This window comes from Spermophilus citellus (assembly GCF_964194105.1).
Source record: "Spermophilus citellus genome assembly, chromosome: 1".
NCBI lineage: Eukaryota > Metazoa > Chordata > Mammalia > Rodentia > Sciuridae > Spermophilus > Spermophilus citellus.
The window spans coordinates 25,032,564-25,045,785 of NC_138182.1; the positions used below are offsets into that span (position 1 = coordinate 25,032,564).

At 32.7% G+C, this 13,222-nt stretch overlaps 1 protein-coding gene across 8 annotated transcripts in view; it reads left to right on the top strand.

Annotated features, from left to right (window-relative positions):
• PAN3 (poly(A) specific ribonuclease subunit PAN3) overlaps nt 1-13,222 on the top strand; it is a 135,834-nt gene that overhangs the window by 94,172 nt on the left and 28,440 nt on the right. For all 8 annotated transcript variants that reach the window (XM_081293126.1, XM_081293125.1, XM_081293131.1 and 5 more), the window contains 3 exons: nt 8,047-8,294; nt 10,672-10,776; nt 12,739-12,796. In XM_081293126.1, the coding sequence (XP_081149252.1) occupies nt 8,047-8,294; nt 10,672-10,776; nt 12,739-12,796 (411 nt within the window). The remainder of the gene's footprint in view (nt 1-8,046; nt 8,295-10,671; nt 10,777-12,738; nt 12,797-13,222) is intronic.

The window sequence follows — 13,222 nt, forward strand, 5'->3', positions numbered from 1 at the left end:
CCAGAAAATATTACTTGTGTTATATTCTGGAATGGATTTTAAGATAACCTTAAAAGTCATTCATAAGACATCTGTCTATTCAGTGATTCCTGATAGGCAACAATTATGAACAAGATGGAATTTCCAGTTCAGTGGTGTTCCCAATTTTCATTTCTCATTTTTTAAAATTTCTTCATTTGAATTTTTATGTTATCATTACAGTAAAGTTTTAGCTCATAGGTATTGCTAAATTGTCTAAAAAGATGTCAAGCATGTGATGGTATTTATGTCAATCACCTTTTTAATTATTGTCTAAACTTTTTAAATCTATGCCCATCTGAGACCAGTGATATACTAGTTTTAATTTGCATCCCTTTGTCAATACAAAAGCATCTTCATATGTTTCAGGCATTTGTTTTTCTGTAAACTGGCTGGTTGTATAATCTATCCATTTTTCCATTGGTTGTTATTTTCTTAATGGCTTTAAGAACTATATATTATGCAGAATAGTCTTTTTATTAAGTACTGCAAATATCTTTTTTTGCTCTGTAGAAATTTTGTTTTTTGAAAATGTTAAAATGAAGAAGTTATTTTTTTTAAATTTAGATTTGTGTGGTTCTAACAATATTTTTAAAATAGTCTTCTGAGAGCCTTTTCATTTTAAACGCTTAAAAATTCAATCTGAATATTCATGTGAAATTTATGTAGGTGTGATAATGAAAAGGAGATTCACTTTTGTTGTTTTTTTAAAAAATAAATAACTATAACTTTATTTTTTTAAGCACCAGGGATTTAACATTGGAGCGCTGTACAACTGAGCCATACCCCCAGCTTTTCTGTTTTGAGACAGGGTCTCACTGAGTTGCTGAGGCTGGCCTCAAACTTGTGATCCTCCTACGTTAGCCTCCTGAGTTGCTGGGATTACAGGCATGTGCCACCATGCCTGGCTACATCTTTATTTATTCTGTTATTTTGTGATGCCTCGAGTTGAGAGTTGTCACATTTGGCTATTGAGTAGTCCGTCTTCTCCCCTGAAGTTTGAAGTACCACCTTTACCTTTTATTTATTTGTTCATATATATTTGAGATTGATTTGGGTATCCTTAATCTATTGCATTGATCTACTATTCATATGAGCTTCCATCAGACATCTTTATTACTATAGTTTTAATTGCTTTTTAATATCTAATTAGTGTTAATACTCTTCATTTTTTTCTCCTTTATATTTTGTCTTCCTGATATTTTGCTTCTTTTTCTTTTTGTATGTGTGTGTAAAATTACTGACTGTTCTCAGTCTTTTTCCACAGAAATATAATTAGTTTGGCTAGTTTTTTAAAATTTCTGTTTTATTGAACTAGCATTGTATTTTTAGATTAGTTTAAGTACGTTAAACTAACGTACTTAAGTTGACATGTGCATAAGAGGTAAGTATAGATATTTATTTTCCTCTGTTCAAGTTAATTTTTATTTTTATGAGTAGAGTTTATTGTTTTCATCTTGCTCATTTCTTGTTAATTGTATGTTCAGACATTTTATCTTTTTATTGCTAATTAATGTAAATGGGTTTTGTGTGTGTGTGTATGTTTTGTTTCATTGCCCTCTGTCTCTCTATTGGGTTAATGCAGTGTTTTTGACCACCTCTTTTCTATCCCCCAGCAATAATTTAAATATCAGTTAATTTCATTGAGGTGTAATTTCACTTATCATAAAATTCATCCTTTAAAAGTGTATAATTTACCTGGAGATGTAGCTCAGTGATAAAAAGTTTGCCTATGATGTTCAAGGCCCTGTGTTGATCCCTAGCATGGTTTTAAAAAAAGAAGAAGTAACAGCAGCAAGTGATCAAAAAGTATATAGTTAAGTAGCCATGTGCTCTGATGCATACTTATAATTCCAGCTACTAGGAGGCTAAGGCAGGAGGATCATGACAACTCAATAAGACTTTAAAAAAAAAATAAGGACTGGGGATGTAACTCAGTGGCACAGTGCACCTCGGTGCAGTCCTACAGCGTATCACCAAAAAAAAAAAAAAAAAAAAAATGAAGAAGTCGAAGACATTTCATGTAAATAGAATCATATAGTCACATAATATGTGGTGTTTTGTGTTTTATCTTCTTTCACTTTATGTTTTCATGGTTCTTCCATGATGTAGCATATGTCATTTCCTCCCCTTATAGGGGTGAATAATGTTCCACTATGCAGATAATATATTTTGTTTACCTGTTTTTCAGTCGATAGACTTTGGGTTATTTCCACTTTTTGATAGTTATGCAAAACGATACTGTAAAGGTCTGTGTACAAGTTTTTGTGTGGAAGTAGATTTTTACTTCCATTTGATAATATGCCTAGTAGTTGAAGTTCTGGGTTGTATGGTAACTCTTTGTTTTAACAATTTGAGGAACTGCTAAACTGCTTTCAAGGCAACCCGTACCATTTTACATTTCTGCCAGCAGCATATCAGAGTTCCAGTTTCTTTTTGATCATGGCCATGTTGTTGGGTATGAAATGGTATGTCACTGTGGTTTTTTATTTTTCATGCCTCTGAGTTACTTTTTCACCTTCCGGATAGCTTCTTTTGAAGTACAAAAAGTGTTAAATTTTGATGAAGCCCAGTGCTGGGAGTGAACCCAGAGGATTGCACATGCTAGGCCAGTGCCTAACCACTAAGCTATACCCCCAGTCTCAATAAAAGAACTTTTAATGACTTTGAGCCTTTCTGCCCTTTTTCATTATGATAGTTATCTAGAATTTTAGCTACACTTGAACTGTAACCTATTTCAGACTAACAATTCTTGTTTACTGTCAGTGCTTATTCAGATTTGTCCACATTCTTACATTGCATGCCTTTTTAGGAGGGAATTTTTTTATCGATGTTGATTATTAAATTATTTTTCACCATGGAAATATGAATGATGAACTCCCCAAGAGTCTTTATTCACTGCCCACCCCTTATAGAGTGTATATAAATCTCAGGGTGAAGGTTACCTTCTTTTCTTATTTGGTGTTGCTGATGGAATTTTCTGTTAATATAATTGTTTTTTTTTAAAAAAAAAAAGATTTTTCTCTTTCTTGGGAGCTTTTAAGAGTTTTTCTCTATCTTTTGCCTTGTCCCAGTTTCACATCAGTTAGTTAGGAGTTTATTTTTACCTATTCAGCTCAAAACTCTTGCTCAGGATTTTTGGTGAGGATTTCTTTGGTAAACTCATTCTTGAGAATCACAATCTATTCTCTTTGAATATTGCATCTTCAGTATTTTTTGTTTTTTCCCCCTGGGTATTTACCTTCTCACTCTGCCTTTTGTGTCTTTTAACCACTCTTTCATATTTTTTTAAGTATTATTTCTAGGTAGTTTTCTTAACTCCCTCTGATATACAGTTTCTTTTTGATCACGTCTAGTTTGCTATGTAATTCATCTGTTGAAGGGTTTTCCCTTTAACATTTTTGTGTATAATTCTTCATTCTTAAAAGCCTGGTTTTTAAAAAATATTTATTTTTTAGTTATAGGTGTACACAATATCTTGATTTTATATTTATGTGGTGCTGAGGATCGAACCTAGTGCCTCATGCATGCTAGGCAAGCACTGTACCTCTGAGCCATAAGCCCAACCCCTTAAAGCCCTAGTTTAAAAACAACTATGTTATTCTTTTGTGAGGTTTGGCGCTTCTTTCATGTCCTTAATTATTTTAGTAGTAATTATATTTTATAATGTTTTTAAAAATTATTCTGTTATCTGAAGTTCTTTCTGCATAGGGTACTAATTCTTAAGTATGTTGTGTATGCTGATTTTTATTTTTGAGTTTTTATAAGTGGGATTATTTTGTGGGGAGGGTTCCTAAATGCTCTGGATTTCTGAAAGTGTTCATCAAAGGAGTTGGTGTTTGCTTCATCCAACACATATTATATTAATTTCCCTATTGGCATTACTGTAACATGGAGAGGTGTGGGAGTTTTTTCTTCCATATCTGTGTATAGAATGGACATGGGGTTGCCTTTTCACTTATTTAATTTTTAATTGAAATAATTGTTTTTCATATTTATGACATAAAGAATAATTTAATACCTGTATACAATGTATAATGATCAGATCAGGGTAATTAGCACTTCCATTTCCTAAACACCCCAGTCTGCCAACCTTCTTCCTTTTTCTCTCTCCTATGAGAAATTTTTGTCCAGTTTGGTTCAGCTGATAGGTAGAAATTTTCTGGTCCTACATTCACTGGTGATGGTGCATATTTGCCAGAGTCCTTGCTCTCCCAGGGCTTTTAGTTTCACTTTCCCTATTTTGAGTCAAGGATCCATTTCTTATGCTCATGTGAGCATTAAATCCTGGTCTTTAGAGACTGTGTCTGACCAAGGTTGTTATTCTCCAAACCTCTTGGCTACGTATTTTGCTTAATTTTTTATGCTCTTGGGAGATTTGTTGTCATTTTTATCTCAGCTGTATTTTAAAAGTTGGTGTGTTGTATTTTATGTTGAAGTGCTATATATTGATAACATTTGTAGGGGTGGAGAGAGGGCGTTTATGTTAGTTCAGTCTCTCATTTTTCAGAAATTGAATTATTTGTATTTAGGAAGAGTGTTGGTTAATATATGTTAATTTTGTAATCATTTGCTTTAATGAGTTTTGTCAATATTTACAAGAGTCTTCTGTGGTTTCTCTTGGGATTTCCAGAAATAGAATTATATCTAAAAACAGTGACACTTTTGCTTCATAAATTGCCTTGAAACTGGAATTATAAACCTAGGGATACCTCACTGAGCTACATTTCCCAGCCCTGTTTATTTTTTATTTTGAGGCAGGATCTCACTAAGTTGATAGGCCTGTCCCTGAATTTAGGATCCTTATGTCTCAGCCTACCAAATGAATCACCTGGATTGCAGGCATGTGCCACCGTACCTGGTTTGAAATTTTTAAAATCTCATTTCCTTATTTTGTTAATTACTCTGGTTAATTTCTCTAGTGGATATCCCTGCATTTTTCCTCCCTTTTATTTGATTTGGGTACTTTTAAGAAGCATTCTTCAAATATCCTAAAGCAATTAGTATAATATTTGTGACTTAAATATCTCAATTTGCATTTTCACTTAAGAAGTTGAATGGCAATAATTATATGTGATGTCACCAAAATTTCTGATGAAGAATGATATACACCATTATTAATAGAAAACCTTCAGTTTTATTGTATCAAATGGATCCTGAAACCCTTTCAGGAGAATATTCCTGTGGCCAAGCATTGAGTAAAATGCAGTAGAAGATGTAATTTTAATTAAAAATTTTGAATTTTGAATCAGATTCCCTTGACTTAGTAGAATCTGTTCATTTTAATTCAGCACCCTTATTTTTAACTATTTGTTTCTGAATTGTGGTTCTGTTTCTTCATGGTATTTATAACTCAGTCTTTTAAGTACGTAATAATGAGTACATTATGGTATTGTTGTCATAGTATTGAATACAGAATACCTTTCTCCAGATATGTGGATATTTTCATTCAGTTCTTTAACACATTTGTTAATATACAGGTGATACAAAGTTGTGTCTTTTGTGGTGAGATTTGGTGTTTCAGTAATTTAGTGGTTAATTTCATTTCTGTCTTCCTATAGAAATTAAATATATCCTCTTATCCTTATGGACAGTGATGCTTACTATTGAACATATTTTCTGAATGAACTCTATATTTAGCCTCAGTTTATATATGTGAACTCAAATTTCAGTGTTATAATTTTGTATTAAAATAATTTCACAAAATTAAAATTCTTAAGAGAAATCTTGATACTGTATAGTATAATTTTCATCATTCATGCATTTTCTTATCTGACTCACGAAACACTGAGTGTGGTGTTGCATACCTGTAGTCCCTGCTTCTGTGGAGGATAAAGTAGAATGGTCTCTTGAGCCCACCACTTCAAGACTAGCCTGGGAAAGAGACCTTGTCACAAAGAAAATGTCCACCCTAATATAATCAACCTTAGAATACTTGTTTTCAAACGAGAGATTCTACCTTTTACCTGAATTAGATAATTAACATAGGATCATAATGTTTCCCATCACTCTTTCCTGTACCTTCCCCTCCCTGAATAGCTTAAATAATCACACTAATAAAATGTGTCATGGATCCCTTTTATATTCATTGTTAAAGGGGATTGGGCAACCTTGCATATTGACTAAAAGCACCAACTGTAGGATTAGACCTGAGTTTAAAATCTCAGTTCTCTAGTTTACTGAGCTATATTTGTCCTTAAAATAATTCTTTTGATCTTTAAGTTAGTTTCCTCCTCTAAGAAAAGAATATGATATACCTACTTCACAGGGTAGTAGTGAGGATTAATTTACTAATGCATGTGAAACACTTGGATTTGTGCCTTACACAGGGAAAGTATTCAAGAGTTGTAGCCATGCTTGTTGCTGTTACTTAATGTACAGTTAGTATACAAACTCTCTCATCATTGGTTGACTGTCAGAACAGAAACTTTAAAAACCCAGCTGTGGAACAGTTAAAAAAATAAAAAATAGGCTTACACATTTACGTAACCTGATTTATTCATAAATAGTGATTTTTAAAAGAGTTAATATGTTTTAGAGTTTCTCTTAGAATACAGGAAGACATGCTTTAGAATTCCTGACCTATTTTAATGTGAATGCAGTAGATATTGAGTTATAGTAGCAGGGAGTACTAGATGTGAATTTGGAGACTTGGGTTTAAGTCCTGGCTTGGCTGTTGACTTTGTATATATGTTCTTGGCTAAATAACATAGTTTTCCTACATATAAATTCTGATATGTGATATTTATAACCTACCTGCTTCACCTATTAATTTAGTTGCTCAGAAAATCAGATAAAATAATTATGTTGAGTTTCTTTAGAAAGGGCAAGACTATCCAGCAAAAAGATATGTTATCTCAGTTTTCAGCTTATTTTTGTTCACTTGCATGTTTTCTCAAAACAGTAACTGATGTCATGAATGATATGAATTATTAGAAATTGAAACTCAAATCCCTATTAATCCTAATTCTGTGACAAGACATTTTCAGAACTTTTTTCTTGTATTGTAAAGTGGCTTATTATTCAGACTTTTAGACTTTCCCCAAGAGTCAGAAATCAGTTCCTAGATAAGCTCATTTTCTTGGAAAGCATAATTGTAGATTTAGATTGCTAGTCTCTGCTCAGAACTGATGACCTCTCTTAAGCCTTTAATTAGCTATCTGGCATAAATTAATTTACATTTCATCTGCACTTCTGCATGTGGTTTGCTGTTTATTAATTTCTATGTGAGTGTTTTCGGAAGTCATTTTATGTCTTTTACATGTGACTTGGTCTTGTTTTTTCAGTTAGCTTGGAATCTCCTGAGGGACAAAGACATTTGTCCTTTCCTTTTCTCCACAACAGATTGATGAGATTTTGTTGATTGTGGTTGAGTAAAATTTTGACTGGAATGGTGCTGTCAGTTGGCCCTACCTTCAAAGAGTATGCAATTTTCAATTTAGTGTTATGCTTATTTAGAATTAAAGACAAAAAAGACATCAAAACAGTATGCTGCTTAAATAAAGAAAATGTCATATTTGAAGTGCTACCATACAGTTCAACTTAGTCTTTTAAAAAAAAAAAATTTTGTTAATTGTATTTGGCTAAAATAAATTTAATAGATCTTTACTAGGTAATTTGAATTTTTAATGCCATAATATGTTTTGGAATGTGGCATTTGTACTAATAGTCATGGTATAAAGAGTCCATTCTGGTATTTCTACTCTTCCATTAAGTTAATTTATTAAAATATCAGTGATTCTTGCCATTGAAGTTTCTGATGTAAACTTTCCTATGGAGGAGGCTATTCCTGTAATGAAATTGCCAATTTATTTGGGAAACACTACATTGAGAAAACAGACTTCTTTGCATTTGCTTTAATCGGAACATTCCCTAAACCAAAACAAGATAAAATTATTTATCTTTTTACTTAAAATTTGCTAAAGATGATGTTTCTTCCAAATGAATATTTGCATAGTTTTTCAGATTTTGTTTTTTCCCTAGAACCAATTACTGTTCCACTAAGAAACTTTTTTACATCTTCCTCAGGAATGTCATTGTCTGCTGGATCTTCCCCTCTTCATTCCCCCAAGATTACTCCACATACTTCTCCTGCTCCCAGAAGAAGAAGTCACACTCCAAATCCAGCAAGTTATATGGTGCCTTCTAGTGCCTCTACACCTGTTAATAATGCTGTTTCTCAGACTCCATCTTCTGGTCAGGTGATCCAGAAGGAAACTGTTGGTGGGACCACTTACTTCTATACGGACACAACTCCAGCACCTTTGACTGGAATGGTATGTCTGCAGTAAGGAGGGAGTTGTAATACTCTTAGGAAAGTTCATGAGGGGATTTTATCCCCCACCCCCCACTCATCTTTATTAAGATACGAAAAAGCATTTCATTTTCTATTCAGTCTTCTCATCTTTTCAAATAAATCTGGTTCTGCCTAATAACTCTTGTTTTAATCAGATGTTAGTTCTGCCTAATAAATCTGGCTTTAATCAGATGTTAGTTTATATTTACACTTTATTGTACTTCATGGCATGTTTTGCGTACAGGGTTACCTAGTATTTGTGGTATCTAGAGTTGATGTTTATTGACTTGTTTATGGGTACTGTGTAGATTTACCTCTAGGAAGAAGGTAAGGTATCTGCCATAAGTGGATGGCATCTTATCAGTTGTTACTGAAAACAAAACTAATGATCAGTTCTTGCCTCAGATGAGGCAGTAATTTTAATAGCTAGATCGCTGGATAGTGGAATGACACATGGTTCTAAGATTTACAATATGGGTCATTTCTAAGGAGGGAGAAGATTCAGACTGAAGGGAGCATTGATTCTGGATAAGGAAAGAGCTACTAAAAGATTCGTGATAGAGAAAAGAATCATAAAACAAATAGGAAGAGATAGACCTAGAAAAAACATGCATAAAAAGACCAAGAGAAGAACAACATACCCAGAAGGACACATTTCTTCTCAGAGTGAATTAGTGCTGTCAGAATGGAGGGAGAAAGAACAGGTATGAAAGGAGCAGGAAGAGAGTGGTGAGGCTGGGAGGAGAAAAAGCATTGTCATGTTACATGAATTGTAACTTCATTATTTTGTCCATTAAAGAAAAATTAACTGAAGGGAAAACAGTAGATGAAGAGCTCAAGAGTAATAGAACCAGATTCCATTAAAATAATGGAAGCTGATTTAAATCATAGACATTTAACAGTCAGATGATGGGTTTATGAAAAGCATATTTGTATTTCAGTAAGCAGATTTTGATTCCCCCAGATTAGCAATTTATTTCTTTAAGATAATTTGAGTGAAAAGAGAACAGAGTTCTTTTTTTTTTTTAAGAACCTAGTTCTACCATGGTTTTGACACTCCTCTGAATTTTTATTGTTCTGAGTCAGTTTCCCCAATTATAAAATGAGAATAGTAATATATCAAGCCACCTTATGAGGATTAAATGTGAAAACATGTATAAAAGTAGTTGTAAATCATATAAAATGCTTAAAAATAACTAATAGTTGTGTGAGAGTTTTGGGTTTTTTTTTTGTTGTTTGTTTGTTTGTTTTTCATTAGAAATCCTTTAAAAGTTATCAAAGAACAGCTTGCCAAATAGAAGTTTGAATAAGTAAAGATTCCACAATGGTTTACCCTGTTTTGGGTGTATTTTATTTTGTAGTTATTTATCATTTTTATCATATATTATCATATTTGTAGAAAGAAGAAATTTGTACAAAGGTTCTTTTTTCACAAAACTATCTGCTATTTTTAAAGAGATTAACTATGACAGATTTTATGATGTTTTTCCCCTTCAAGCCATTCTTAAAAATATGCTTATAACAAGCCTGAGGTAGTTAAGCCAAACTATGCTATCTGATGAAAGGAAACCAAAGCAAGAGAAAAGGTATTATTTTCTCTGCAGTTACAGGTTAAAGGAAACCTTACAGAGATATTGCAAAACCATTTTCTAATTGTAATTCAGAGCAGAATAATTATCTGAGGATGCCAGAAAACAACTGAATTTATTTTTTTTAAAGAAACTAATCTTCTAGTTAAAAGGATGAGGTTGCCCTGGGTGTGGTGGCACACAACTGTAATTCAGAGGATCTCAAGTTGCCAATCTAACAACTTAGTGAGACCTTGTCTCAAAATAAAAAATAAAAAGTAGTTCAGGGATAGAGCACCCCTGGATTCAATCCTCAGTACTGAGGTTTGGGTTGAGGGAAGAAGAGAGACAAAAGAAAAGCTATAAGGAAAAAGAGACACAGAGCTACTTTGACCTTCTCATTGGAGCTTAAATGTTATTATTTCTGAAGAAATGTTTTCTCTTTTACTTTTTAAAATTGATTTTTGAAATATAGTTTATTTAGGGGCTGGGATTGTGGCTCAGTGGTCAGAGTGCTTGCCTAGCACAGGTGGGACCCGGATTCGATCCTCAACATCACATAAAAATAAAGGCATTGTGTTGTGTCCATCTACACCTAAAAAATAAAAAAATAAATATAGTTTATTCAGAAAGAATTCTGTTAATTGCTATTCTCTCACTGTATTTAAAGTTTTAAAAATGTATCAAAATTTAGTATTCATGTAAATATTAACTTTTATCAAGTCAATAATAAAACTTAACATTTGAGAAGAATTGATTATTATTATTTCCCTCACATACCTTTTTTAGGTATTTCCAAACTACCATATTTATCCTCCAACTGCACCTCACGTTGCATATATGCAACCAAAAGCAAATGCACCTTCCTTCTTCATGGCTGATGAACTCCGACAGGTATGCTTTCAGAATTTGTAGAACTAATGAGTGCTTAATATACTTTTGTGAAGAAAAGAAAAATGAACAGATCAGACTATATAATCACATATGCTGTTCTAACACAAATAGGATTTAGAATTTATAAATTTTATTTAAGAACACCCGGTTTAGTTTGAGTCCATCCCATTTATTAATTCTTGATTTTAATTCTTGTGCCAAAGGAGTCTTATTAAGGAAGTTGGGGCCTAATCCCACATGATAGAGATTAGGCCCTACTTTTTCTTCTATTAGACACAGGGTCTCTGGTTTTATTCCTAAGTCCTTGATCCATTTTTGAGTTGAGTTTTGTGCATGTGGAGAGCCTACATCTTGGGAGCAAATCTTTACCCCTCACACATCAAATAGAGCACTAATCTCTAGGATATATAAACGACTCAAAAAACTAAGTACTAAAAAAACAAATAACCCAGTGAAGAAATGGGCCATGGACCTGAACAGACACTTCTCAGAAGATGATATGAAATCAATCAACAATTATGAAAAAATGTTCATCATCACTAGCAATTAGAGAAATGCAAATCAAAATCACTCTTACGATTTCATCTCACTCCAGTCAGAATGGCAGCTATTATGAAGACAAACAACAATAAGTGTTGGCGAAGATGTGGGGAAAAAGGTACAATCATACACTGCTGGTGGAACTGCAAATTGGTGCAGCCAATATGGAAAGCAATATGGAGATTCCTTGGAAAATTGGGAATGGAACCACTATTTGAGTCAGCTGTTCCTCTCCTCGGTCTATACCCAAAGGATTTAAAAACAGCATACTACAGGGAAACAGCCACAATGTTTATAGCAGCACAGTTCACAATAGCTAAACTGGAACCAACCTAGATACCCTTCAATAGATGAATGGATAAAAAAATTTGGCATATATACACAATGGAATGTTACTCAGCAATAAAAGATAATAAAATCATGACATTTGCACGTAAATGGATGGAGTTAGAGAATATAATGCTAAGTGAAGTTAGCCAATCCCAAAAAACAAATGCCAAATTTTATATATATATGGAGGCTGGTTCATAGTGGGATAGGGAGTGGGAGCATGGGAGGAATAGATGAACTCTAGATAGGGCAGAGGGGTTGGAGGGGAGAGAGGGGGCATGGGGTTATAAATGATGGTAGATTGTGATGATCATTATTATCCAAAATACATGTATGAAGACACGAATTGGAGTGAGTATACTTTGTATACAACCAGAGATATGAAAAGTGGTGTTCTATATGTGTAATAAGAATTGTAATGCATTCTGCTGTCATTTAAAAAAAGAATACCTGTTTTGAGAAAATTTTAAATAATTGTATTTTAGAACAAAACAGAATAACTATTTTAATGGGCTACCTTCATATCCTTTATATTGAATGGTTATTTGATATATATAACTTAAATAGTCTCTAATGTTTAATCAACACCTTGGCTGTAGGTATAGGTTGAAAGTAAACAGTTTGCCCCAGAAAAAAAGCTTCATTTTAAAAAATCAATATTTTTTTTAACGTAGGTTTTATAAAATAATCTAGTGTTTTATTTTTTAGTAAACAGCTAGATCAATATTATAAGTAGAATTTTATTTTACATTCAGTTACTCAAAAATATATTTGTTTCACAGAATTAAGTTGTACCAGTATAGTGATTTTAGAATGAATTATTGACTGTCTTAGTAGTCAACCTTCAGTTTTCAGCACCAGATTGGCTTCATTTGTGGGGTATAACCTAGCTGTTTAAATCTAGATTTAACTCTATAGATAGGTCTATCTAGGACTGGAAATTAGATATTTTAACATTGAGAAATACTGTTTTATCAGTATTAAGAAGTACACATAACAGAAAAATTATTACTTAGGTTATTTAGTTATAATAGGAAGTCTAGACTTGATAGGCTGTGCTTAAATATCAATATACTTATTTACTTTTCTTAGGAGCTGATCAACAGACATTTAATAACAATGGCTCAAATCGATCAAGCAGATATGCCAGGTAAAATACATATTGCTTCATCCTTCCTTTTAAAGTCTATTTGAATTCTTACATAATACTATATGTTTTTATGGATTAATAAGAAGCATTCCAAGATGCTACTGATCATCTAGGTTATTTCAATTAGTTCTACATTTCACAATATTCTAGTTTATTTAAATAAATAGTTAATTTTAGGATACACTAGTACATCATTGTCTTGGGAAATTAAAGTATAGCTTCTTAAACATAAGGAGAAGGTAATTATTATTATTTCTAAGACTACAGTGTGCCAATTAATGATTACATGTTTTAATTTATTCCTCTGAAAAATTCTGTGGCATGTTTTTTCATCTCCATTTTATGTATGAGGAAAATTGAAATCGACAGATTAAGTAATTAATTGACCTAGAGGACCAAAGAATAAATGGTTGACTAAGTCAGGAT